Source organism: Excalfactoria chinensis, chromosome 1, assembly GCF_039878825.1.
Source record: "Excalfactoria chinensis isolate bCotChi1 chromosome 1, bCotChi1.hap2, whole genome shotgun sequence".
Classification (NCBI taxonomy): domain Eukaryota; kingdom Metazoa; phylum Chordata; class Aves; order Galliformes; family Phasianidae; genus Excalfactoria; species Excalfactoria chinensis.
Window position 1 is genome coordinate 125,317,904 of NC_092825.1, and position 26,932 is coordinate 125,344,835.

At 44.0% G+C, this 26,932-nt stretch overlaps 5 protein-coding genes across 6 annotated transcripts in view; 2 read left to right on the forward strand and 3 right to left on the reverse strand.

Moving 5' to 3' along the window:
• Positions 1 to 121: 121 nt before the first annotated feature.
• LIPT1 (lipoyltransferase 1) lies at positions 122 to 5,830 on the forward strand. Its single transcript, XM_072336509.1, has 2 exons — positions 122 to 405; positions 703 to 5,830. Exon 2 carries the CDS (start codon positions 972 to 974, stop codon positions 2,091 to 2,093), a length of 1,122 nt encoding a protein of 373 aa, XP_072192610.1. The 5' UTR covers positions 122 to 405; positions 703 to 971; the 3' UTR covers positions 2,094 to 5,830.
• A 282-nt stretch (positions 5,831 to 6,112) lies between these two features.
• MITD1 (microtubule interacting and trafficking domain containing 1) lies at positions 6,113 to 10,005 on the reverse strand. The gene is made up of 7 exons (XM_072336519.1): positions 9,703 to 10,005; positions 9,362 to 9,463; positions 9,127 to 9,263; positions 8,530 to 8,616; positions 7,749 to 7,864; positions 7,326 to 7,386; positions 6,113 to 7,238 (listed from the first exon to the last, which is right to left on the reverse strand). The coding sequence occupies exons 1-7, from the start codon at positions 9,854 to 9,856 to the stop codon at positions 7,143 to 7,145; spliced, it is 753 nt and encodes a 250-aa protein (XP_072192620.1). The 5' UTR covers positions 9,857 to 10,005; the 3' UTR covers positions 6,113 to 7,142.
• The window catches only part of MRPL30 (mitochondrial ribosomal protein L30), a 33,364-nt gene continuing 16,366 nt past the window's right edge, over positions 9,935 to 26,932 (forward strand). Inside the window, exons 1-5 of one of the 2 annotated variants that reach the window (XM_072336587.1) lie at positions 9,935 to 10,054; positions 10,223 to 10,303; positions 11,035 to 11,181; positions 12,016 to 12,089; positions 12,177 to 12,310. In XM_072336587.1, the coding sequence (XP_072192688.1) occupies positions 10,007 to 10,054; positions 10,223 to 10,303; positions 11,035 to 11,181; positions 12,016 to 12,089; positions 12,177 to 12,309 (483 nt within the window). In that variant the 5' untranslated portion in view covers positions 9,935 to 10,006 and the 3' untranslated portion in view covers position 12,310. Of the gene's footprint in view, positions 10,055 to 10,222; positions 10,304 to 11,034; positions 11,182 to 12,015; positions 12,090 to 12,176; positions 12,360 to 26,932 lie in introns of those variants that run through there. The other variant, XM_072336581.1, reaches the window with a different exon arrangement.
• LYG2 (lysozyme g2) lies at positions 13,054 to 21,045 on the reverse strand. The gene is made up of 5 exons (XM_072336571.1): positions 18,901 to 21,045; positions 18,333 to 18,422; positions 17,881 to 18,077; positions 16,826 to 16,964; positions 13,054 to 15,766 (listed from the first exon to the last, which is right to left on the reverse strand). Exons 1-5 carry the CDS (start codon positions 18,905 to 18,907, stop codon positions 15,633 to 15,635), a joined length of 567 nt encoding a protein of 188 aa, XP_072192672.1. The 5' UTR covers positions 18,908 to 21,045; the 3' UTR covers positions 13,054 to 15,632.
• LOC140252190 (lysozyme g) lies at positions 21,277 to 26,609 on the reverse strand. Its single transcript, XM_072336562.1, has 6 exons — positions 26,597 to 26,609; positions 25,863 to 25,936; positions 25,482 to 25,583; positions 25,116 to 25,312; positions 24,855 to 24,993; positions 21,277 to 23,960 (listed from the first exon to the last, which is right to left on the reverse strand). Exons 2-6 carry the CDS (start codon positions 25,924 to 25,926, stop codon positions 23,827 to 23,829), a joined length of 636 nt encoding a protein of 211 aa, XP_072192663.1. The 5' UTR covers positions 25,927 to 25,936; positions 26,597 to 26,609; the 3' UTR covers positions 21,277 to 23,826.

Here is a 26,932-nt window from a genome sequence, read left to right on the forward strand (position 1 = left end):
CCGTTTCTTCCTGTATCGCCTGTTTTTAGAACTAGGAAGAAAAATTACTTCTCATCTGTCACTGTTGCAGAGGGACAATCTGTGAGAATCCACACAAGCCACTCTCCCAACGTTTTTATGTACAATTCCTTCAGGTCTTGACACTCCCATGTTGAGGAAATATGCGAGATAAAAGCACACAATGCATCCCTTATGGAACTCCGCGAAGATATATGGATTCTTCTGAGGACACAACTTCAGCTCCTGAAGGGTCACGGCAGGGTTGAAGTACCACCCGCTTCCCTTCCCACCATGGCGCGCACGCTCCGGCACCTCTAACCCGGGAAGCGGAAGGGACGCAGGAACCCGTTGAGAGGCTGCGACGCGCCTCGTTGCTGTGCCCGCAGGTCGTCATCCCTCCCGGCGGTGAGTAGGAACTGGGGGGAGGAGACGCGATGGCGGCTGGGGGTGCGTCGCTTCAGTGCCTCGCCATGAGGCCGGCCGCCGAGGGAGCGGTTGTGTCCGCAGCGCAATGGCGGCCCGGGCGGGCGGCGCTGGGGCAGGCTGCACTCGGTGGGCGCGGAGGGCTCGGCTAAAGCGTCTGTAAGGAGCTGCTGGCTGAAGCAGTGCTGCTGCAGTTCAGTGGAGCTGTACGCACCGAGCAGAACTGCATGGATTGAGTGAGGGGGAGAATCGGTCCCATTTGTTCCCTTGGCCTTCCAGGCGCCGAGGATAGCCTGCTGCAAGAAGACGCACCTCTGACAGCCTCAGCTTGTACACTGAACACACTTCGGGGTGGAACAGCATCAGCAGCCTCCAGAGAACATATCAACTCACTGCAGTTTAAGTGTATTGCTACTTTGGGAAGAGCATGACTGCATCATGACTGCAACCGGTAATTCCTCCCTGTCACAACTGCAGGCTGTGCATGTGCCACATTCATCTCTACCAGTACATACAGGCTTTTTGCCCACTGTTCTGTTGTTAAGACTATGGTGCTGCAGTCCTCATTCAAGAGCTGCCTACCGCTGTCTTGCCTTCTCAGGACCCCCAGAGCTGGCTTTGGAGGCACAGCTAGCGGGGGGCTCATCATCCAGTCTCTGTCTAACAATGTTTACCAAAATTTAGCAGTGGAAGACTGGATCCATGACCACATGAATTTGGAGAACCAGCAGGTCCTTTTCCTGTGGAGAAACTCCCCAGCTGTGGTAATAGGAAGACATCAGAATCCATGGCAGGAGTGCAACCTCCAGCTGATGAGGCAAAAGAACATAAAGCTAGCCCGGAGGAGGAGCGGGGGTGGGACAGTATACCATGACTTAGGCAATATCAATTTGACTTTCTTCACAACCAGGAAAAAATATGAGCGAATGGAAAACTTGAAACTAGTTGTGAAGGCACTGAAAGCCTTGCGGCCGCAGTTAGATATCCACGTCACTGACAGGTATGACATCTTGCTAGATGGGCAGTACAAAATCTCAGGTACTGCTGCAAAGCTGGGGCGGACAACTGCTTATCACCACTGTACCTTACTTTGTAATGCCAATAAATTTGTTTTATCTTCTGTACTGAAGAGTCCTTACAAAGGACTGAAAAGCAATGCCACTCCTAGTGTACCTGCCTCAGTGAAAAACCTCTTTGAAGAGGATCCTAGCTTAACTTGTGAGATGCTGCTGGATGCCATCGCTGAAGAATACGCCACGCAGCACAGAATAGATCATCACATCACCTTAATAAATCCAACTGATGAGACTGTGCTTCCTGGAATCAATGATAAATCTAAAGAACTACAGACCTGGGAATGGGTGTATGGAAAGACACCGAAGTTCAGCATTAGCACGTGTTTTAACATGGTTTATAAAGATTCTGTTCTTGATGTTAAAGTCAACATGGATGTAAAGCATGGAAGAATTGAAGCCTGTGACATTGATCTGCCACAGCAGTGGCTTCCACCAGCACTGTGCAGTGAGCTGGTGAAGAGCCTTACAGGCAGTAAGTTTTGCCCAAATGAAACTACTGCACTGTTAAGCACATTGCTAAGAACATGTCCACTAGATTATGAGTTGCACAGCAAGTGGAATCTGTTATGTGAGAATATGACAACGTTAATGTGATTTGTGATGTGAAAATGACAGTTAAACTTCTGCTTTTCTAGGTTGTTTATTAAAAACAAAATTAAAAGACAGATTTCTACAAGCTGCTTCTCCTGTCTGTTAGCTATTAAGCTGTTTAATGTTGTGCTTTGGTTTAGTATTACCTGCTAGTAATGAGATTTCATTCTGCCTGCACCTGAGGTTGAGCTGCAGAATGTAAGCCTCTGTAACAGCCAGCAGCCCTTCATTGCTCCATGCTGGCAGACACCATCACTGCTTAAAAAGGAAAATGCTGCAGGCCTTTCCCCTTGTCTTTATAGCAAAGAAGGAACAAACGGCAGATGGAAAACTGCTACTGTGCTGCTGCACTTGATTCTTAGCCTGTATCTCATTCCCTGCAGATAGAAACTCAAAGACAATGCCTCAGCCCCTGAGCTGTGTGGAAAGGGATGTCCCCCTTGTTTCTGGTTGGAAATCCTGCCCTACAGTGCTGGTGAGCCTCTTCTCTTGTTTACAAGGGTGTTAGTAAGCAGCACTTGCAGCTGTCCCACAGTTCCGTACTGGATTAGGGGTTTGCACATGCATGTACAGAAGGGGCAGGAGGGATTAGCAGTTGCAGCATGGAGGATTATGTGATGTGGCAGGAGAGGCCAAGATGTGGACCATATGTGCCCCCTTTGTACCCGGGACAGTGATGGTGTTGTACAAACTAGATTCATTACCTCATGTGCAATGAGCCACATTTCTACAGACAGGAGAGATACTGATTTTTACCTCAGGCTGTGATGCTGATGGAAGTTTCCACAAATCAAGAACAATAATGCAAGCTTCTTTGCTGTATTTGTACATTAAATTCCTAAATATTCCCCCAGAAGAGCCGCCTACTACCTACATATTCATAAGCTTAAGCAATCATGATGTTCCATCTGCTTCTGGCTACTTTCCTGGCCATCTGTGCTTGCACAAGGTTGTTGAGGGGTCTTACATGACCCTCATTGGTCATATAGGGAATGCTCCTTTTGTCATCACGTAAGAACAAGCTGAACAGTTCTCCTCTTGCCAGTTTTCTGAGGGAAACAATTGTCCTTAATTAATCAGGTAATATCAGTGGCTAAGACATTCTGCTGTAGGATAAACAGCACTTGATCAAAGGTTTCTATGGTCATGTAGGGGCTGTTCAGCCTGGAGGTGAGAAGGCTCTGGGGAGACCTGATAGTGGTCATTCAGCATCTAAAAAGGGGCTATAAGAAAGGACAGGCTCTTTAGTAAGATCTGTTGTGATAGGACAAGGGGAAACAGTTTCAAACTAATAGAAGATTTAGACTAGATCAAGAAATATATATATTTTTAAAGAGTGGTGAGGCACTGGCAAAGGTAGCCCAGAGAGGTGGTGGGTGCCTCATCCCTGAAGACACTCATGGTCAGGTTGGACAGGGCTCTGAGCACCCTGGTGTAGCTGTGGGTGTCCCTGTTCATTGCAGGAGAGTTGGACTAGATGATTTAAGGCTCCCTTCCAGCTCAAATGATTCTGTGAGTTGGTGTGTAAGTCATAAGTGGGAATACCTATTCTACATTCCAGTATGCAAATGTAAATGCAAACCTTAGAGAGAACAACTTCCTCCTCCTACCACCTAACACAAAACTTGTTAGTGGAAGGCAGTAGTGAATTAAAAGTGGCAGTTTTCGGGTTAAATCATAATAACAACTCAATATAGAAGTACTATTCCAAAAGAAAGGCTCAAGATTTATTTCCCCGTTGTTGCAGAGTAACCAGAATGCAGTTTTGACCAGGTCAAAATAGAAGCAGTTTATTACAGCTGTAGGAAAGAACACAGCACAGCAGAGTGGTGGGCTCTGCTGATAGGAGCTCTGCCCAGATGAGTGTGTTAGAGAGCTTACTTTTAGGCTATACAACTCTTTCACCAAACTGCCTTTGAATAGTACTTAATAGTACTTAAGTGGTGTGTTCGCCAAGTGAAAGAGACATAAATTCACCCTGTCAAGGTACAAGCACATCACAGTAAATTCCACCCGGGGCACAATATGTAGTACAACTCAATTTATGTAGAGGTCTTTTTTAGTAGGTTAACAGGGGCTGTGGGACTCGAAAGCACCAAGTTCAGAAATGGAGCTCAGGGCTTGTTACTGGATGAGATACTAAAACACCAACAATATTTACCACTTCTGAAGGTAAGAGAAATGTAGGAAAATCAGAACAAATAAAGTAGATTGAGAGGCACCAGTGTCAAGTAGGCAAGAAACAATCTTGCTGTTAAGGCAAGATAAAAAAGGACCGGCATAAATGAAAGAAAGAAGCAATCATATTTATGTCCTTCAGGCTGTCCTAATTACATTTCTGAGACTGTGGCACGGAGGAAGAGACTCTTCCATTCCTCCTCTTCTACTATAGTCTCTTACAGCTCCTCTTCTTCTGCTAGTGTTTCCAGGAGCAAAATAGTGAAGCAGTGCCATGAGTTTAGTCTCACTGTCTTCTTCAGACATGCAATGCAGGGATAAGCATTGCTGACTAATTCAGTAAGAGGCTTAGTCTGCCACCAGACAGCAGTAGATTGTGATTGCTCTCGAATATCTGGCTGGAAGCCTGCAACAAAGGCAGCTGCTACAACTGCTGGAGCTTTCTTAGCAGCATTACCTATGCCAGAATGTCAGAAACTAACTTGAGGTAGTCCATGAAGGCTAACGGTATTCCTCCTTAATCTGTTTTGTATTTTGCCCCATTTTTCTTCAGGTGGGTCACATGAAGATGAACTCCAGCTAACCTAAGTTCACTGTCACCCTGGGAGGCTAGCCAACTTTTCTTGTTAATCACTGCCTGATTTCCCAAGGCTTTACAGCTCACAAATGCTGCTTTCTATCAGCCCAACTTAGATTATACCAACTGATAACAGTTCACAGTTCTCTACATTTCTGAGTTTCTTCTCTTGTATGGAAACCCTTTTGTAGTCTTATACCTTCAGGAGTGCACAGGGTGTGAACAGTAACCACTTGGTAGACAGTGACAGGACAAGGGGGAATGGTTTTAAGCTCAAGGAGGGAAGGTTTAGATTGGATGTCAGGGGGAAGTTCTTTACTATGAGAGCGGTGAGGTGCTGGAACAAGCTGCCCAGAGAGGCTGTGGATGCTCCATCCCTGGAGATGTTCAAGGCCAGGTTGGATGGGGACCTGGGCAGCCTGGAGTAGTGCCAGATCTGGAAGTTGGCAACCCTGCCTGTGGTAGGGGGTACTGTAACTTGATGACCCTTGGGGTCCCTTCCAACCCAAGCCATTCTGTGATTCTATAATTCAGAAGATTTTTTTAACCTAAACATCAACATGCTTTAGGAGAGTAATGGATATACATATACTGGAGTTTCTTTTGGGGGTGCTGAGACTTCTCCTGATTGTCTAGTTCCCAATTCACTCATTCAGGGAGACAAAGGCTATCAGCTTCCAGTCACCATTGCCAAAGTGACTATCCAGCCTGACAATAACCAGAGACTAAACAAAGAGACACCAGAGGTTTTCCAACCGAGTGTCTAGTCCAAACCTCACCACGTAGGTTTCACTTGTTTACAAAATACAGAGGCTCACGCTAGAACTAGAGGCAGGGAAGGGGCTAATTGGCCCAGTAAGGACTGACCATTCAATAACCATCTGGAGCAGCTCAGCTCAGGGTGGCAGCATACCACTTCAGGGTCATCCACACTGACACCGTATCCATAAGCAAGCTAGACTTTCCTGACCTTACCACTCTTTGATTTTACCAGAAATACAGTTACCTTTCCAGAATTTCAATCACTTTTCCCTCTTTTAGCTGGTACCAGATCTCAATTGCTAACTGAGTACTAAGATTTAAAGATGATCTGAAATACTGATGATGGCTGTATGTCTGAAATCTGGACTAGGTGAAAACATACAAAGCTTCACATACAGGATGCTTAATGCATTCACAATGAACTTTCTCTCATCATTAGTTGATTTTTGAGACATTTCCTGGCTTCTTGGAATCACAGAAGAACTTAAACAGATGAGTTAAATTACAAATAATAAAAAATATCCTTTATTCCCATTAAAAATATGCATGTTATATACAACTGAATAAAATCAATGACAGTGACAGCACACATTATCTCAGCAGGAAGACAGGGACTTTCTATGGAATGTTCGGAGGGACCTGGTAGCATACAGCTTCCGTGGCACACAGTATTCTTTGTCTGATTCAACACTGAAAAGCTGAGTCCTCTTTATGCAAAAAGATCAAGAAGGCAAACCACTGACAAACTGTTGCCCATAAAACAGGGCAAAGATCAGCAGTTTCCTGTTGATAGCTTTGGAATAGATCTGTTTTGTTAGAGGCAAGACTTAAAGAGGGATAATGGAATACAACAGCCATAAGGAAAAAGAAACAAGAAAGTTTTGGTATATACAACCTCTGGAGTAATTAAAAAAACAATTATTACTATTTTCTTTTTTTTAAGGGGCTGAGTAGCAGGGCAATAGCTTACTGTACAGGAAGACTCTACTGTGTCTGCATACTGAACACTACAGTGTTTGCATGCAAGGAGCTTAGGGAATGGAATGCTAGATTTGGGGATATTTGTAGTCTGTGAAATCAGCAGAACAGCAGCAATTCAAGGAAACATAGGCTGCTTAGAAAAGAGGTCATATGGGTTAAAATAGTAGCACAGCTTCAGATGTTTGTGAGGTGGTCAATTAAAGTTAAAACCTGCAAAATTTGCTGAAGACAGACAAAATTAATAGTAAAAGTAAAAATAACAGTAAAGGGGCCTTTGAGGGACAGCACTGAGGCTGTTACAAAACCCCTTCTCCATAAACTTAAATTTAGACCTGGGCTGTATTTTTTAAGATTACAGGATAAAAAGCAGAGTGGTAGAATTGTACAGCTGTGTTTTCTCAGACTGTAAAGGCACAATATTTTTATATCTATGGATTATAAAAGCAGTGCTGGACCAAGTACCTGTTCTGGAGTGCTTCTGATGATGGACCCAAGTGGTACAAATTTACATTTCTATGCTTATGAAAACACTCATTAAAAGCAGTTACGGTTGATCACATTTTCTTTGTATGTTTAGTATGAAAGACATCCACTGTTGTTTCATGACACGGTCGCAAGTCAAAGTCACAGTATCCAATGCTGAAACGACCCTATGGAAGTTAAGGGAATAGACATGGGTAACACAGAATAAGCTATTCTGCCATGGCAGTTAATGAAAGGGGTTTGAGTGTTTTTACCTGCGGCCTCTTAAAATAATCAAGACCCCTTCCAATCTTAATCATCCATCCGTTGTTGAATCTGTTATTAAAGAGAAATAAATTGGAAACCCACGAGTACACCAAATTAAAAAACAAATAAAGAACAAACACATCTGCACGACTCTCAAGCTCTTTGTTTCAGCCACAAGTATTTCCTAGCATAGCTGATACCTGTATGAACCATTCAGATACCGGCATGGAACCTTCTGCACTGTTCTGTATACTGAAAAGACATCTAATGCATCCAATATTGTTCTCAGTTGGAACGTATGAAACTGTGGTTGACTAACCTTAACCAGTAAAAGGCGCTGCCTTGCATTCTGTTAACTGGGGTTAGAAATAATCTCACAAACTGGGTAGTTTAAACAACTGGAGTTCACAGATTTGTTTAGTGTCACCCACCTAATTTCTCGATCATGGATTGAAGATGAAAATGCAACATTCAGTGTTATCCCATGATTCCTCAGTGACTGTTTTATTTCTTCCAAGCCACTTGTCTGTTGATTCCTCCCACTGCCCTGTTAAAAATAAAGAGAACGCTTTCTTTTAAATAAACATATATTCTACTTTTGGTCAACGCTTCCTAAAATCCCCTACAAGATCTTTTTAGTAATAATTTAAACCCAAAGAAAGCCATCCGTGTGAGGGAAGATTTGAGTTTTCATGGAGAGGATAAGAAGCAGGCAGCTTACAGGTACACTTGCTAAGGTATGTGGTAGAAGAGCTCGCTCAACCCCTTAAAGCTACATACAGATTACTATTTGAGCCAGAATAAAAGCAGGGATAGTTTGAAAGGTTTTAGCTCATCAAAAGCTCTTAAATGAGAGCTACACAGGTTGGTGGAATAGAAAAAGAAGTATTTCAATGGGTTATTTGCTTTTGATAACATTTTACACACACACACAAAACTTTCACCAAAACAACTTTTCCATTTAAGATCCTGTTACCGAGAATTTGTTATGAAAAAACTCTGAATTTATGAAATTATTTCTGTTCAGCTATCACAGTTCTTCCTCTTAACCTGTGATTTCCACTAAAGGTACTGAAGCCACTCTCAAACAAGTACTTGTAATCACGAATCAATTTATATTTAAATATAAACATACACATCTGTGCATGCTGGGTGTGTTCGCGTGGTGTTACCTGGATACAGAGAAATGGAAACTGAAAGCTGGACACTTACTTCATCATAGGAAGTGAGGAGGTGGATTGTTCTCACTTTGCATGGCCCCTTAACCAGCATCTCGCAGAATCGCAGGAAATTATACAACTGTAACAATTTTGTATAGTTCAGTAACTTGGATTATTTTAGCTGTTACAGCAACTAAAACACAGCAGCACAGCAGTCAGGACTAGAATGCAGGAATACAAGGAAATATATAGGCTTTATTTATATATATGCAATATAAAAGAGGACATAGGGGTTGAAATGGTAGCACAGCTTCCTGATAGGAAGTTGTGATGAGATGGGAGTTGGCCTCGTCTTTCAGGTAACAGTAACAGGATGAGAGGGAATGGCCTCAAGTTGTGCCAGGGGAGGTTCAGGTTGGATATTAGGAAGAATTTCCTCTCACAAAGAGTGGTGCTGCAGTGGCACAGGTTGCCTAGGCAGGTGGTGCAGTCACCGTCCCTGGAGGTGTTCAAGAACCATGTGTTTGTGGCACTGAGGGACATGGGCAGTGGGCATGGTGGGGGTGGGCTGCTGGTTGGACTGGGTGATCTGAGAGGTCTTTTCCAACCATAATGATTCTGTGATATGCAACGCTGAATATCTACTTGCCTGATGGACACTCCTAATGTAGGGGTCCTCCACCCAAACTTCAGAAACAATCTCAGTCAGATACTCCTGGAAAACCTTCTCATAGCCAAAACCCGTTGCGTTTTCCTCTATCCTGATTTGCTTATGATATTTACCATCTGAAAAGAAAACAAACACCTTTGTGAGTAAAATCACAACATAATCCCCACATAACATCACACTTTTAAATGTAATCAAGACAGTGGTGGCTTCACACCTTGCTTCTCCTTCTCAATGTACTTTTTTATGTCTTCAGCCCTGGTCATGTACTCGGATATTTTCTGCCGGTACCGCTGCTTCTTTGCCTCATCCTTCGTTCCTGCCAACCAGAACCGCAGAGATGAGTTCTCCTCGACCCAGGGCCGGAGGGAGTTCGGCCTCCGTGGCCCCAGCCCCGTCCTGGGGCGAGAGAGGAGCGTGACGAGGCAGCCACCCGGCTCGTGTCTCCTCGCGGCCGGCGGTCTCCGGGAGAGCCCCGAGAGGGCCGCAGTCCAACACCGGCACACAGCGCGGTGCTGATGGCCGCACGGCCCTCCGCGCCCGCTCCCAGACCGGTACCTTTCACCACCTGCAGGAGCAGGTCGATGCCCTCCTGGTAGCACACCAGGGACTCCTGGAAGCGAGACGCCAGGTCCAGTTCCACCGCCCGCTTCACCGTCTCCGCCCCGGCCCGCTCCAGCGCGGCGGTGCCATCGCCCGCCGACCGCGACATGGACACGGCAACGGGGTGCGGGGACGGAGGAGGGGCCGCGGAAAAATCGAAACCGGGGCGGTGATGTGGGATGTGCTGCACCGCTGCCCTTCCTCCCGCGGAACCCAGGCACCGCAGTGGCGGTGCCCGGCCGGAAGGTTGCACACCGACATGGCGGCGAGCCGGGGCGGGTTGGGGCTCGGCGCTGCCTGGAAGGCGGTGAGGGGGCGGCGGGGGCGACTATCTGCTGGCATGGAGAGGGGCCGGTCGAGGCGGCCGGGGCTTCTGTTAACGGGGAGACGTGACTGTTGGGAAGGTCTGCGGCTGGGGGACTCTTCTACTGCCGCAGAGAGATGTAGTTAACGGGGACTGCTTTGTTTTTGGTAGGTGCTGGGGAGAAGGCCGGAAGGGATCGTGCCAACGCAATGGGCTCGGCAGAAGTTCACCAAATCGAGAATTCCCGCGTGGGTACGTTCTGCCCTCCTGGAGGACGCTGAAAGCCATGGAATCACCGCTAAGAGCTATTAGCCTGCATGTTCTGGGCCTTGTGTAGTGTGGCAGCTTTGTTGACATTGGTTGTGAAGCCGCAGAGAAGCTTGGTTTAGTTTGCATTGCAGCTTATCTTTCTGCAAGGAACCGTCAAGTTGCACTTGACTTTTCCTAAAGCTTCTTAAAGTTACTTAATCCTCTGACAAAACTTATGACTCGTAAGCTAAACAGAGGTTGCCCTGTGAGATGCATGTGGTCTTAAGTGCTGTGCTGTGTATCCATGCTGTCGTGTGGCCTGACTTCAGAGCTTATGTATTAATTAGCAAGCCATTATAAGTTTCACTGTATTATACAAGCTGCATTTGAACTAACTTACTGTGGGGGTGATAGAGCAGTGGAACAGGCTGCCCAGAGAGGTTGTGGAGTCTACTTCAATAGAGACATTTGACCTGTACGCTTTCCTGTGGCCTGCTGTAGGGAACAGCTTTAGCAGGGCAGTGGACTCAGTGATCTCCTGAGGACCCTTCCTACCCCTATGATGCTGTGATTCTATCGCTTGGCAAGTTGACCTTTAGAAAAGCAGTGTAATTGGAGATGTGAAATTTTTACCAAGGCTGAAGTGTGTTTTTTGGAGGGTTATTTTGTTAACTAAAACAGTAATTCAGATATTTAGGGAAAAACAAAACAAAACTATGAACTTCTTGCTCTAGGTATTTGAGCCACGGCCTGGAGATCATGAGAAGTATGGAGGTGATCCCGAGCAGCCCCACAAAGTCCATATTGTTACTAGGATAAAAAGTGTAATTGGTCGCCCATACTGGGAGAAGAAGGTCATACATGATCTTGGACTGGATAAGGTATGGAAGTTGTGGTTGTTGATACTTACAATGTGTATCCAGAATGCAGAATCACAGGGTAGAATACAGATGTTGTTTCTTCTTGATTTTTCTTGTTACTGTTCTGTGCTTTTTGTGCAGTCATAAAACTTGGTTTGTTTTACAGCTACATAATTGAGAACCAGCTCACGTATGTAAGAGCAGATAGGAACAGTAAGGAAAAATGGTCACTTAGTAGGAATTCAGATTATGAATGCAAAGTACTGCTGTTGTGCCTAAGGAAACTTTATCTTGAGAATTCTGCTGAAATAATAAAAACAGATTTGCAGATACTTCAAATTCAGTTTTCTCGCTGGGTGATATTAAGCAGATCTTGCAAATAGACCTCATTTGTTAATGAAAAGGCTTCTGTGTCTAAAAGGTGTGACAAGTGCTCCAACAGACGCTTGAAGAGTTTGTGTCAGATTTGTTATCCATGTTTTTATTTTTAGGTAGAATTGCACTTTGTGCAAAACAATCATCTAGTCGATACTGTGTTTTGCAGGGGAAAACAGTGATCAATTTAAGGCCTAACTGAAGCAAGTCTCACGCTGTATGTATGTGTAGGCATTTCTAATGTTTGGAAGATATTTGAGTATACTGATAATGGAGTGGGAATGAAGCTGAAATTGGCATTTTACTGGAATCAGGAGTTTGATCAAGCTTTGCATATTTTCCTGTATGTTCATAATACAACAGTATTGTTTCTCCAAATCTAAATTTGCAAACGTGGTTTATATTTTACTGAAAAGCTTAGTGAACAGAGATTTGTACCTTGGAACTTTATTTTTAAAACCAATACTATCCTTTATATAGGCGCATCAACCAAGACTGCACAAAAATATCCCTTCCGTGAATTCCAGACTGAAAGTTGTTAAACATCTGATAAGGTTTGTTGACTATGTCTTTAATTTGGAATACTAATGTAATTCCTTTCTAGTCCTAAAACCTTACTAAGCACACTCTTCTATCCGTAGAATACAGCCACTGAAACTACCACATGGGTTGCCCACAGAAGAGGAAATGGCAGACACCTTTCTTACGAGCAAGGGAGAGCTTATCATTAAACAGCGTCTGAAACCTGTGGAGCAGGAAGAAATTAAGTCATAAGGTGTGCTGGCTGGAATTATGTTTTCTAAAATAAATAATTTAAGTCCTGAGTTAAGAGCTCATGTATGAAATGGAAGCTGGTACGTAAACAGAACAGATCTAACTAATGACAGTGCATTTTGCAGCTAACAGCAAAGGTTTGCAATGAGGGTACATGGCTTCATCTTTACTACACTAAAAAAAGAACAGGAATTGAAAAGCTTTTTTGATCATGTGTTACCTGAGAGCTGACTGACTGTCCGTTCAGAGCTCAATTTACTGATGCGGGCATCTGAGTGGCTTACCTCTGTCATTCAAATCTCACATTTGTTTCTTAACAGGCAGTCCTGTCTGGCTTCCCATGTACCTTGAAATAGAATAGTAAAATCACAGAATGGTTTGGGCTGAAAAGGATCTCACAGTCCATCCAGACCCAACTGGGTTGCTACCAGCTCAGGCTGCCCAGGGCCCCATCCAGCTTGGCCTTGAACACCTCCAGGGATGGGGCACCACAGCTTCTCTGGGCAGCTGTGCCAAGGCCTAATCGGTCTGAGTAAGAAATTCTTCCTAACGTCCAACTTAAATCTCCTTTCTTTTAGTTTAAAACCATTCCCCCTTCTCCTATCACTGTCAGACCACGTAAAAAGTAAGTCTCTTGTCTTTTAAGTATTGGAAGGCCACAGTGAGGTCTCTGTGGAGCTTTCTTTCCTCCAAGCTAAACAAGCCCGACTCCCTCAACCTGTCTTCATAGGAGATGTGCTCCGGCCCTGTGATCATCTTTGTGTCTCTCTTCCGGACCTGCTCCAACAGTTCCACATCCTTCTTTTGCTCCGGGGCCCAGACTTGGGTTGGGGGGGGTCATGATTGGAGAGCAGAGGGGAACAGTCACCTCCTCACCCTGATGGCCAGCCTTCTTTTGATTTCACTTTTTGTAATGATAGTAGCCTACAAGTTGTAGTCTTCATGAAGGTTAATGCTTTTCACATGCTAATATTGTAGACTTCAGAAATCTGGAGACCCTAAAGTGTATTTGTTTGATGTAAGTTAGCAATTATGAGCTCCGAGCATATAAAATAAGCCCTTTCACTGGAGTGTCTTGAATAGTACTGTGTGCAATGATTTAAAGACTGTTTTTATTTACTGTTTAAGAATTGCGGCTAAAATTAGGAAGCTGCTGCTATATCAAACGATAAAGTAGTTTTCATTCCAGCAAGCATAAATTCCATTGTTTGTTGTGCTGTGAGCCTCTCCCACACTTGAGACATTGTAGAGGAGCTAATCTTAATTACCATATGTTGTGGGAAGATCAGAGGGATACAGTGGCTGAAAATGAATGTTTATCCTTTCTGCATGCTTGCAGGGAAGAGTAAAAGCATGTAGGAGTTCTAAGGAGTATACGTATCATAGAGGACATAACAGCTAGAGATACTGTGTGCAGAGGAAAGGCAAACAGGGATTGGATATAGTAGTACACTGAAGGATGAGATGGCTCCTAAAGGCAGGCCAAAGACACACATGGATTGAGCTGAAATGCCTCAGTTTCTCAACAAACTACAGGCTGCAGTCAGGACACAGAAGAGACTGAAGGATGCTGAGTAGAAAGGGAAAAAAACAAGATAGATAAATTATGTGTTTTTTTCTTCTCCTTCGTTTCAGTGTCTGTGCAGCATCTTGTGCTGTAGCGTAACTGCAATCTGCATGGTGGTTTCTGTGTTCCCACAGGGAGGTGCTTGGTAAAGCTGAAATTTCAGCCCTTACAAAGGACATGTTGTTCATCAGCCTTGTTGCTGAGGGACAGCAGATAGGAGGCCTAAACTGACAAAGCCAGGGACTCTAAAATCTTAACAGGCATGTTTGGGATTTGTGTCTGCAGCGGTGCAGCCTGGTGAATCTCCAACAGAGGGAGCACTGCCAGTTTTGTTTTACACACCTTATGCAAATACAGGATCTCTCTCCATTACTATACAGGTCTCTCAATTCTATTCATGATAGAGCAGAGCTGATCCCTGATTCCCAAGTACAGAGAATGGAAAACACTTTTGGATAGTACCTGTTCTTTCTGGGTAAGATTTACCTACAAGGAATGTCTGCCATTGGCAGACTGTCAGTTTTCGTGAGAAATTATACATTCTTAAAACTTTTAATGTATGTTTCTGAAATACTACTTGTTCTAAGGTCACAACAGTTTGCAGTGAGAATTTCCCAGATTTTCTCTGTGTAAACCTGTGTTCTCTAAAGATTTATCCTCAGGTTTAAAACCTGAGCTGAACAATGTGCAAAAACCTACTGTGTGTTCATGTAGCTTAGTTAATGGAACACTGTCCCCATGTAAATCTTCCTGAAGCACGGGTAAGTGATACAGGCTTTTTGCATAGGGAACAAAGAAGCTGACTTAAGATGGGAGGAAAATTCAGGTTAGAAGATACCATGTAGGTCTTTGGTCCAGTGTCCTGTTCTACTGCTCATCTGTCCTCATGGGGGAAAAATTTATATGCAGAATACAGTGTGAGCCTCTCTTTCAGCTTATGCCTGTTGTCATGTATCCTCCCACCTTGAACCACTGTCAGGAGGCTGTCTTCATCCCCTCCATTATCCCTTACAGATATGAGGCATTACCCTCCCCTCCCTCCCAAGAGCTGTCCTTCCTCATGAGAGAAGTGCTCCAGCCCCAGCCATCTTGGGGGCTCTCTGCTGCCAACCTCACTCAACTTGTCTTCCCTGTGCCCAAAACAACTCTGCTTTAGAAATGAACTAGAAAGTGCTCAGCAGATGCAAGTGATCTCTTCCTTCAATGGAGCTCTGTTCATACAGCCCAGGGTGTCTTTGGCCTCCTTGGCTGCTTGGGCACATGACTAGCTTGTGTTCGGCTTTCTTGTTGGAAAGGATTGATTCGCTATGTCACAAGGTTGGAAAGGACCTATAAGATCATCTAGTCCAACCGTCCTCCCTTTACCATACCTACAGCAAACCACTAAACCATATCTCCTAGCTCCTCATCCAGATGTCTCTTGAACACTGCCAGGGATGGTGACTCCACCACCTCCTTGGGCAGGCCATTCCAGTGCCTGACCATGCTCTGAGTGGTCTATCTTTTGCCATTCTTTTTTTCACTTCACAAAAAGATTCAAGCAGTTTTCATCTCTGCTTGTAGTTTCTCAGGCAGCAAATTAATGCTGCAGGAAGGAGTCATAATGCTGTTTAACAGAAGCAACTTTAGATTTTATTGATCAATACGTGCGTCTAACAGCAGTACAAAATTGGTAACAAAATCACCTAACAATTTGCAGTTTTGGTAATGTAAAAGTATTTGCCATAAGTATTGTATAATTACTCGGATATCTTTCTCAGTATCCATTCCTCTGAAAAAACTTGGCTCTTGCAACCACATCATTGGCATAGTCGTTGTGTGTTGTGCCAACATCCGTTCCTTCATAGTTCTGGACATTTCCTATTCCTGCGTTATAGGCTGAAATCCCACCTGAAATGAGAAAGAAAGACTCAAACAAAGGTGTTTTTTCCTCGGTAACCAAACAAACAAAAATCACAAATTAAATGTATTACTTGAGTTTGTAGGGTGTCTATTTACCAGTATTTTTTGGCCACAGTGTTACCATCAGCTGTTTTCATCACTAAGGTGCTCCATTTGCGTTTTAGCATTGTTATGAAATTACAGTTTACATCCAGGCTTGGTGATCATTGTCTCTTTGCTGTATTTTGCATAACATTAAATATCATAGTTGGGTATGGAGGGCCCAACTATAATAATGGCTTCAGCTGTGATCAGTGCCTGGAAATGGACCGTGTTTCCTTCAGTGAGAACCATAATGTTCAGGAATTGATACGGTCTCTCTTTGGAGTTTTGAGATGATAGCTTTTTATAGGTAGGTATAGAAATACATAGAATCATAGAATCATAGAATTACTCAGGTTGGAAAAGACCTTGAAGATCATCAAGTCCAACCGCAGCCTAACCAGTAGCCTATCTCTTAACAAACAACCACAAAACAATACCACAACAACAAACCTCTGCTAAATCATATCCCTGAGTACCACATCCAAACGGCTCTTAAACACATCCAGGGATGGCGATTCAATCACCTCCCTGAGGAGTCCATTCCAGTACCTAACCACCCTTTCTGTAAAGAAGTTCTTTCTAATATCCAACCTAAACTTGCCCTGGTGCAACTTGAGGCCATTTCCCCTCGTCCTGTCACATGTCACTAGTGAGAAGAGACCTGCCCCACTCTCACTGTAAGAACAAAAGAAAGCAAATGGGTGGGTGGGGAAGAAATAAAAACACTCCTTGCAGCTGAAAACAAGATGATATTTGTCAAGTTTTCCAAAAGCTTGCTAGAGAGAGAATGACATTTTTCCTTTTAATGAGTATCATGAAATATTATTCCACTCACCAATATAACTAACAGGGTAACTGGGATGTGTTTAGTTTTCTAAGTGCTTGGTTTGACAGCATTACCATTCGTGACTTATGTGTATGGAGTGTTATAAAGTTGACATTTTAAAGCTGATAAAGGCCTACCTTTGAGCTGCTGTTCCTTACTCCACTTTGGGAATTTTTTCTGAATATCGGTTATGGACTGACACAGAATGTCTGTGCCTTGCATTATGTGCTCCTCACTGTTCCATGCCCCATGAACCTGATGGTACCGTTTGTCAACCTGGAAGACAGGAATATCAACACACCAGATAAATGTTGTTTGTTTAGAGTTCTTCAGCGCTTTTAGGCTGCCTGTACTCATTTTGATCTTTACCCACTCTGGTAAGGGTGAGCAAGTGAGTTCAGCCCAATGCATGGGCAAAGCCAGCAGATATACAAACAGCAAACTATGGGAGCAGTGGTCAGGGGTGTCTCCCACCCCTATGGGAAACATAAAACTTACAAAACTAGGCTAACTGGTGCTGCAGAGGTGCTAAATAAGCTTTTTCAGCTGCAAGACAACTACTCCTTTCCTCCCCAGCAGCACCAAGGGTGCCCAAAGTGTTGTTTCCCTTGGTGTGACTCCTGGCTCCATCCCTGTTCTTTTCTTCCCGGAGCAGCACTGCATCTTACCCTCAACACAGTACAGCCCTGAGAGGGCTGGAGCTTTTATGGAAGTGGATCTGAATGCATGAAGCAAATGTTCAGGGGTTGTACAGATCAGCGTGCAAGTTGGCAAACAAGTGAGATATGAATAAAGAAGCGAGATCCATGTTAGCTGAGTCCCCGCGGTGCATAAGGAGTAATTAACCTGACTGCATGTAGCTCCAGCATCTGGGCCTCTGGACTTATTAAAAAAAATGCTTTTTGAAACAAGATTTATTATCTAACATATGAAATAAGAACAATTAGTCTCCTTGTTCCCCAAAGAGCTCTGGGAAGCAAGCAGCAGTTTCACTGTGTAGATGCAGGCTGTTCTTGCCCTGATATTTACCAGCGTCCCTCCCCTGGTGCTGGCAGCTGGAAAATGGATCAGCACTGACTGGCTTCTTGCTGACCAAAAAGTTGTCTGAAAGAAGCAGGGAAGAGGAAAGAAAACCTTCTGGTTGACACTGCACCCAGTTTGGGCCATTGAGTTTTGAGAGGGTTGGCCATACCTGCATTAAACCAAACGCGTTTCCATGGTCACCCCAGCCATTCTCCAGTACTTTCCCAGCATGTGACTCTCGAGAGATAATAGCAGCAACCAAAGATGGTGGAATGCACTTCTTTTTGGCCACTTTTATAATAGTTTCTTTATATTGGTCCATATTCTTCAAGTCTCTTTCAGCAATCTTCTCTGAAGCAGCAACTCCTGCAGCACAGCATACATCGTTTTTACTTTCATTTATTAGAATCAGAAACAGAATTTTCTAATGGGTCTTATGACTGATCCGACATTTTGAATCCCTGTGAATCTCTTTACAGGGAAACAGTGGCAAAATTGACTAATTTTGGTGAATTAGCCTAGATGTCAACAGATGGCTGATATAAAAAGACAGTGCTAGGGATACTTTCAGAACCTTAGGTCACCAGTGTGAGGTGGGGGAAGGACTGAGACAGCACTCACCTGCATAGCCCAGACCTTCCGGCTTTGCAGTACTCTTTGATGCACCAGTTGTTTCAACATTTGCTATGTTCCCATAGAAATTAGAACAGTCTAAAGAGCAACATATACAGTGAGATGTCACAGCAGAGCAGCATGTAGCATATTTTCAGATCCACGGCTGAAAGTGATAGGCGTAATTTAGATACTAGCCTGGGCTTTTATTTGAGGAGATGCTCTTGTGATATTGTATTCATACACAATTCATTTCCTCTAGTTTTAAATCACGTTAGCTTGCCTGAAACTCAGTTGGCACCTCCAAAAGGTGATTTTCCATTCCAAAATAAAACATCTCTGAGACTGCACAACTTAGTTACAGTTTGCTTTCCCATCAACAAGAAAAATCATGGAGAGCATCCTGTAAATACCTTACGTGCAATGCATCTACATCTATCTATTGCCTAAACATGCTGTTGCAGAAGGGAAAATGCAAACAGTGAAGGAAGGGAGCAATGCCAGCTTGAGTTGAGTAGTCAGTAGAAGAGAAGCTTTCATACAATGAACTGTTGAGAATCAGAGAAATGCTACTGACCTGACATGTTTGCTGCAGAATGACTCCCCACCGTCTCTGGGCGTTTGCTTGGGATGTGTGTATGTTATAGCTGTGGGTACAGCTGCCTCAGCACTTCCTTCATGGCAGGGCTTTTATGGGAAAAGGGCAGTGCCCAGCAGCCTCCACGTACCCACCCAAACACAGCAGGGTTTCTGTTTCCGCTGCCATTTGAAAAAGGAAATAACACATAATTGTGTTCAAAAGTTGGATGCTGACTGGAAGTAGGAGGAGCCTTATCTGAAAACAACTCCCATTTCTGGAGTGATGACAAGTGCAGAAGGAGGAGCTTGAGCTTTTGGATGTTGTAAAGTTATTGTAAGCGTAGGCAAAGACCCAGCAATGCTACCACATGACAGAGCTGCCACTGCTGAAAATGGGGGTATGCAGAGTGAGTGAGCTTCCTGTCTTTATTCCCTTTCAAACACAGACCCAAGTAACCTTGCAGTGTGCAGCACAACCGTGGCAACTGTTTGGGAGCAAGAAAGAAACTGCTGGATGGCAGACCTCCCCATCACTGTTCATCTGCTAATGCATCTCTGCCCTTATTCATTTCACGGGGCTGAAATGCTGTTCCACCCCTTGATCAGCTCTTCACACAGTAAGCCAAGGAACGGATCCTGTGTCACTGCCTTGAAAGATTTGATTCTGTAACTTTTGCATATATTGTTATTGATACCTCAGGTTGGTACTTGGACTGGATGGTTGATCATTGGACTTGATTATTTTAGTAGTCTTTTCCAATCTTAACGAATCTATGATTCTACTCTAAGTCAAGAACCAGTTGCAAGAAGTCCACAGCCCCTACACAGAGCTTGTCATGTTTATGATTATGAGGAAGGCTGAAGGAAGCTGAAACACACTGAAATACTTTAGACAGGTGGCAATATAGAACAGGTATGCTCATACAGAAAATACAAATACTGAAAACTGAGAATCTCTAAATGGTTTGTGCTGTCATTCTGTTATTGATGGGGGAAAATAGTAAAGGATGTACTAGATTACTTCTTCTGCACCACAGTAACTGAGGCAGGTGGGATCCATAGAATCTCGGATGTCACATCTCAAATCTTGTGTTCAATTTTGGACTTCTTACTACATGAAGGACATTGAGTTGCTGGAATATGTTCAGAGGAGAACAGTGAAGCTGATGAAGGCTCTAGAAAACAAAGTGTGTGGAGCAGCTGAGGGAAACAGAATTGTTCGCACTGGAGAAGGGGAGGCTCAGTGCTCTCTACAACTACCTGAAAGGAGGTTGTAGTGAGGTGAAGGATTCACTTCCTCTCCCAGGTGATGATGTCTTTTTTATGGCAGTTAAAGGGAATTCCTAGAGCAGGTCACCAGCATAGAAGGTATTTATGGCTCACCTGCAATGTTTCACCTGAAGAAATTCACCATTTCACCCCTCCCTGCCAAAGGGTGTGCTGTGTCCCCCTGCTGGACAAGGGTGGCTCAGGAATGCCTTTAACTAATGACAAAGCTGAGCGGGAAAAGGCACTGAGTAGCGTGATTTATTTTGGCGTCATGCTGCTGAGATGAATACTTGTATTTAGCTGCTTCTTTACTATACTTAGAGGGGTTTTCTTTAACGGTAAGACTGTGGCTTAACTTATTTCTAGTGGATTCATTTTTGCTCTGGCTGCCATTGGGTGTGTTCTGGCCACCTTTGCAGAGTTTTGACAGCTGCAGACAGAGTAACCCACCCCGAATCAGACAGCAAAGGTTGAGTAACCCTGGGCAGGTTTCAGCCACGAGTGAAACCAGCTGTCGTTTGTCACTTGTAGCTTTTGTCCATCTTCAGCAGGAAGGAGCCCATCCATTGAAAATGGTCAAGTCTTTTCCTGAGTAGTCTTTTCTATGAGTAGTCAGGAGATTTAGAATACACTTAATAGAAGTGCTTCTTGTAAAGGAGGGACCCAAGGAGGTCAAACAGGGCTCTTCCAATACAAACTAGTGATTAAGCAGCACAAAGCAAATTAAGAGCATGCTTCTAGGCGTTTTCTGCAACTCATCAAAAATCATACAAGAATCACAAAATCATTACAGCTTTTTTGGAATAAAATAGATTGTCCTAAAAATGTTTTGTTGCTGCAGACAGTTCTATTGGTTTGTTGTCCCTTTTATTGTTTTAAATGTGTGCGTGGCAGAATGCTATGCTTCTCAGTATCGAATATGGGGATAGGTTGGTTTGGATCCAGTGGAACTTATTTACTTTTTGCAGTGTAATTTCTAGATAGCGTAGTCCCCTCAGTTAACCATTCATGATGCATGCCATTCCCTTCATGCCATTCATAACGCATAATTCTCAGCTACTGCTTTAGTAATACTTTTTTTCTTTCTGTGATCACAGAATCACAGAATAACCTGGGTTGGAAGGGACCCCAAGGATCATGAAGCTCCAACCATCCTGCCTGGCAGGGCCACCAAACTTCCACATTTACTAGATCAGGTTGCCCAGGGCCCCATCCAACCTGGCCTTGAACACCTCCAGGGATGGGGCATCCACAGCCTCCCTGGGCAGCCTGTGATAACCATTCATATTTAAGAAATGAACTTCAGACTCTGGTGTAGCAAAACTCAATTTTATAGTGCAACATTTAAGCAATCAGAAAGATGTTGAGACAGACAATGGGGTCCCAAAGGAGTTCTGTTACAGGAAACAGGCAGCACCAGTCGTTTCAAAACCCTACTGGTTTTATTTACTGTTTCGTTTCAAAAGTCCCCTGTGGTTTCTGCAGAAATTCTTCATGCTGCATCTGCAAAAATAAAAAGCTCTGTGCTAGAGATTGCAAGCAGGTCTTAAAAGTGAGACTTAAAGCAGTCAGCACAAATTTCATCGTCTTCTGTAGCAAGTTAATTTTTGCTAGTTTATGTCTTGCAAATTGTGCCAAGGCTTTAGATAAATTCTTAGGTACCTTGGAAGTCTTGTTCATGGCCTTAGCTAAGTTTAGCAAAGGCCATTCTTATAAAATAAATACTAAAGAGCAATAAATATTTTATATTTGTTTCTGATGAAAAATGAAAGCAAGCAGTGGGAGATAATGAACATTTCCACATTTATGGACGTGTATTTGCTTCCTCTCTGTCCACACAGACATGACAACCTGTTTCCTTCTTTCCCCTTCCTGGTCATCTGTTGAATAGTTATAGACACATATACCTGTTCTCCCACTTAAGCCACCCCAGTTCTTCCATCTTTTCAGGTCAGTTTCCTCACTTTTGATCATGATGGTTGCTCTGCTTTGGGTGTTTTTCAATTGGTCCCCATCTTCGCTGAGCTAAGCACAGTCCTTATCTGAGGCCTTTCTGGTGCTGGTGAGCCTGAAAACATCACATTTCACAGATGGTACTCGGTCATCTGTCCTAATGTGGCAGTTGCCTTTGTACCACAGGGCAGGAGGTGACAAACACTAGAGTGTCAATCCCATCCACGTCTGTGGGAATCAAACCCATCTCACTGGCATGGGTGAGGAGACTGAAAAGTCATCACCAGCCCATGTATAGGGATGTCTGCTGTGAATTTCTTCTGTGAGGCCTACAGCCATCTCATTGAGAAGATATATATCAAGTCAATTAATAGAATCACAGAATCTGGAAAAGACCTCTGAGATCATCCAGTCCAACCAGTAGCCCACCCCACCATGCCCACTGCCCACGTCCCTCAGTGCCACATCCACACGGTTCTGGAACACCTCCAGGGATGGTGACTGCACCACCTCCCTGGGCAGCCTGTGCCACTGCAGCACCGCTCTGCCTGAGAAGGAATTTTTCCTCATATCCAACCTGAACCTCCCCTGGCACAACTTAAGGCCATTTCCTCTCATACTCTTGTTGCTATCTGGGAGAAGAGGCTGACCTCTACCACTCCACAACCTCCTTTCAGGTGATTGTAGGGAACAATAAGGTCTTCCCTGAGCTTCCTCTTCTCCACTGAACAATCCCAGTTTACACAGACATTCCCTATAAGACTTGTGCTCCAAACCCCTCACAGCTTTATTGCCCTTCTCTAGACATGCTCCAGGGCTTCAATATCTTTCTTGCAGCGAGGGGCGCAAAACTGAACACAGCACTCGTGTTGTGGCCTCACCAGAGCTGAGTACAGTGGGATGACTACCTCCCTGCTCCCACTGGCTGCACTATTTCTGATACAAGCCAGAATCCCACTGACCTTCTTGGCCACTTGGGCACACTGCTGGCTCATGTTCAGCTGGCTGTCTACTAATGCCAGCAGATCGTCTTCCCATTCTCTTCTCAGTTTCACTATCTGCTAAAATTAACGTTGTACTTATCCAAACTTTGCTATCACAGATGAAAATATGAGTATTTGGGAGTCCGGTTTCATTTGCTAATAATATGTTTATTAATTTTCTGTTTGCTTATTTCTGTATGACTGAAAAAAACAGAAAAATCCAACAGTGGTCTGTATATCTATATGAAAAGTTAGAATTCAGAAAAAGTGACTACATAACTGTATTAAGTAAGTATTAAGCATCTTCGAAAAAAAATGAATCAATAAGCTAACGCCAAGGAAGTATTTTGCCTTTTAGTTTCTTAATTGTATGACAGGACTGAGCAGAAATGCACTTTGAGTTCTGGAAGGCAGCAAATTATCAGCAGCAATACAATATAGCCCTCATAGAGAAATATAGGGATAGCACAAAATTTTACAAGAATTCTGTTAAAATTTCCTTTGTGAAATCCAAACCCTGTTGCTTTTAAAGGAACTACATGACCAGGGTCTTACTGAATATTGTTTTTAAAAATGTGAGATTTAGCCTGCAAATTTTTGTTCCTGTAAATCATTCCTATACATTTGCATCTGTATGGATTTGCAGAATGTAACTCCTTTTGTGTTTTGGTGGCTGTTCAGGTGATGGTAAGTAAGTTACTTGGTACAGATGCCCCAGCCTAGTATCCATGCTGCTTGTAATACTGTGCTCGAGCAACCACGTCATTGCTGTAGTCATCGTGGGTAGTGCCGATGTCCATTCTATCATAAGTTCGGACATTCCCTGTTCCAGCATTGTAGGCAGAAATCCCACCTGAAATGAAACACACAAGGAAGCAACGCAGATTTAAAATTCCAGACTGAAAGTGAGAAAGAGAGCACCCTCAGCAAGTGTGGGGATGATGCCAAGATGAGTGGTGCAGCCGATACAATAGAAGGAAGGGATGCCATCCTTAGGGACATGGACAAACTTGAGGAGAGGGCCCACATGAACCTGATGATGTTCAAAAAGGCCAAGAAAAACCCACTGAAAACAGCCCTGCGGAGGAGAACTTGGAGGTCATGGTGAACAAAAAGCTAGGAATTAGCTGTCAGTGTGCTCTTTCAGCCTGGAAGGCCAACAGTATCCTGAGCTACATCAGAAGAGGGGTGGCAGCAGATAGAGGTGATTGTTCCCTTCTGTTCTGCCCTTGTGAGGCCCCACCTAGAGCACTGTGTTCAGGTCTCAGGCCCCCAACACAGGAATGATGCGGAGCTGTTGAAGTGGGTCCACAGGAAGGTCATGAGGATGACTGAAGGGCTGGAGCACCTTTCCTACAAAGCAAGACTAGGGAACTGGGCTTGTTTAGCTTGGAGAAGAGAAGGCTCTGGGGAAACCTCATTGTGGCCTTGAAAGGAACTTACGAACGGGAGGAAGACTGACTTTGTACATGGTCTGATAGTAGTAGGACAAGGGTGAATGGTTTTCAACTAAAATAGCTGGATTAGATCTTTAGGGGAAGTTCTTTACTCAGAGGATGATGAGGCCAAGATGTGTGGATGGGGCACTGAGCAATCTGATCTAGTGGAAGATCGCTGCCCATAGCAGATGGTTAAAGGTTGTTAAGGTGCCTTCCTACCCAAATTATGTTTCTATGAAATCATTCAGTGTGTACTTGTCCTGAAGCTTTTCTTCTCTCCTGGACAAAATCTGTGGTCTGCACATTACCTTTTAGCTGCTGATCCCTTGTCCAGCGTGGGAATTTTTTCTGTATTTTCTTTATCATGTCGATAAGTATTCTCGTGCCCTGCCTGATATGGCTTTCTCCATTCCATGTTCCCTCAATTTTATGGTATCTTTTGTCAACCTGCAAATATTAAGAAAAGAAAAAAAGGCATTTCCCTTCAGTAATGGAAGGTATGTATATGAGACTTGCTTTTATTTGTATGACAGTACTTTGTTAGGTTTTAATGGAGCATCGGCAAATACCTGCATTAAACCAAATCCATTTCCATTGTCACCCCAGCCATTCTTCAGTACTTTGCCAGCATGGGATTCCCGAGAGATGATGCCAGCAATCAGAGCAGGCTCAATACATAATGCTTCACCAACTCTTATAATGAGTGTTTTGTATCTATTCATAGTTCCTAGGTCCCGCTCAGCAATCTTTTTTGAAGCTTGAGCTCCTGTAATGACAACAAAAAGATGTCTCATCTCAGGGAGGAGGTAGGCCTTGCCTATCGTGTTACTCAGGTTCAGCAGCTAGTTGTGTGTTCAGCATTTTGAAAATACAAAGGACTTGGGGTTATTGTCCTTCTGTGAAAGAGAGCAATCCAACCGAAGAGTGAGACTCACCACAGTAGTTTAAGCCCTCTGGTTTCGCAGTTTTGCATGAAGCCCCCGGGGTACTGATTCTGTTTACACTGCCGTAGCAGTCCGTGCGGCCATGGCAGACACCTGAAAATGTTGTATGAAGAGACATAAGTGCCCTTAACTCTGCATCCTGCACTTTGCATCCTGCAGCCTGCATTTTGCAACTTGCACCCTACACCTTACACCCTGCACCCACCCACCCCTCAGAGGTGACCTTCAGCAAGACTTGCAGAAGAAGCGAGCACCTTATGTCCCAACACAATTTGATAACGATTGAAGTTTTGGGAAGGAGAGATGGAGAGGTACGTTAATCTGGGACTGCTCAAGGGATGAACACATAGGGGCAGCAGGATGCTGACTTACCCAGGAGGGCGGTGAGGCCCAGCAACGTGAGCACCAAACGCATGGAGTCGTTCTTCCTGAGCATGCTAAGCAACCTGCAAAATCAATCAGCAAACATGAAGGAATGATCCCATCTCAGTGATCACCGATTAAACACAAAGATACCATTTCTGAACTGATGGGTTATATCTCTCGGTTGGATGCACAAAGTAATACAGAAGTGCAGTCACGTCTCTCCTGGCATAAACCAGGCTGCAGTGTTTCTAGTCCACATCTTCTACAACATCTTAATAACTAGCCTCCAGCTCCAATATTTAATCAATGAAAAAGCAAATAAAGAATAAAATGAGTGATGCTCAGTGCTCCTTGCTGCTGCGTTTCCACTCCAAATGCCCTTATCCTGTGCCCATGTTCTCTATACAAGCACCTTCACCACAGTGGGATACCTTTGCCTGAGTCTCGAGGCTTTATACTCAGAAAACAGGCACTTGCAATCTGCACTTTGTCTTAGTTATTGTGGATGACTACTTCAGGGTGAACCATACTCTGGCTGGCTGCTAAGGGAGCCAGGGGAGATGGGCTCACAAGCAGATTTAAGACATCTAAGTTTAGGTAAGCTGAGTCAAAAAGTACAAGACAAATCATTGTGTCCTTATGCAAACACGAATCTCAAAAATCTCAGCAGAAATCTTCTAGGAGGTGGCATTGCTGAAGGGGATGAGAAGAGCCCCCCCCCACCCAGAGGAGTACCTTACCTACTTCTCTTCTGACCAGCTTCTGCCACATCGCTGAGGTTTTGGGGAGCTTAATATATAGGGTGAGCAATCCAACAGTGTGTTGAAACGTATTGGGCTGTGGTTTCTGGAGGTTTAACAGCAGTTTTCTAAAGTAAACAGAACCTGTTGCACTATTGACATTGGCACGGTGTTAAGTATGCTTTTGTGAGCAGCAGTTCTCACATTTCAAAAGAAAAAGAAACCCTTATTTTTCTCTGTGCACTTCTTGTATTGCATTCGCTGATGAGGGCTAAGCTGAAGACTCAGCAACCATCTGTCCTTCAGGTATTTGCTAGGACTTATCCCAGCATCCTG

Coding starts and splice junctions, on each gene's coding strand:
- LIPT1 (XM_072336509.1), top strand. CDS start 972: ATGGTGCTGCAGTCCTCATTCAAGAGCTGCCTACCGCTGTCTTGCCTT.
- MITD1 (XM_072336519.1), bottom strand. CDS start 9,856: ATGTCGCGGTCGGCGGGCGATGGCACCGCCGCGCTGGAGCGGGCCGGG. Junction 9,264..9,361: donor CATTGAGAAGGAGAAGCAAG/GTGTGAAGCCAC, acceptor TTTTCTTTTCAG/ATGGTAAATATCATAAGCAA. Junction 8,617..9,126: donor ACATTAGGAGTGTCCATCAG/GCAAGTAGATAT, acceptor AAATTGTTACAG/TTGTATAATTTCCTGCGATT.
- LOC140252190 (XM_072336562.1), bottom strand. CDS start 25,926: ATGCTCAGGAAGAACGACTCCATGCGTTTGGTGCTCACGTTGCTGGGC. Junction 25,313..25,481: donor AGAGGGCTTAAACTACTGTG/GTGAGTCTCACT, acceptor TTGTCATTACAG/GAGCTCAAGCTTCAAAAAAG. Junction 24,994..25,115: donor ATGGATTTGGTTTAATGCAG/GTATTTGCCGAT, acceptor TAATATTTGCAG/GTTGACAAAAGATACCATAA.
- LYG2 (XM_072336571.1), bottom strand. Junction 18,078..18,332: donor GGAAGGTCTGGGCTATGCAG/GTGAGTGCTGTC, acceptor GCTGTGCTGCAG/GAGTTGCTGCTTCAGAGAAG. Junction 16,965..17,880: donor ACGCGTTTGGTTTAATGCAG/GTATGGCCAACC, acceptor CCTGTCTTCCAG/GTTGACAAACGGTACCATCA.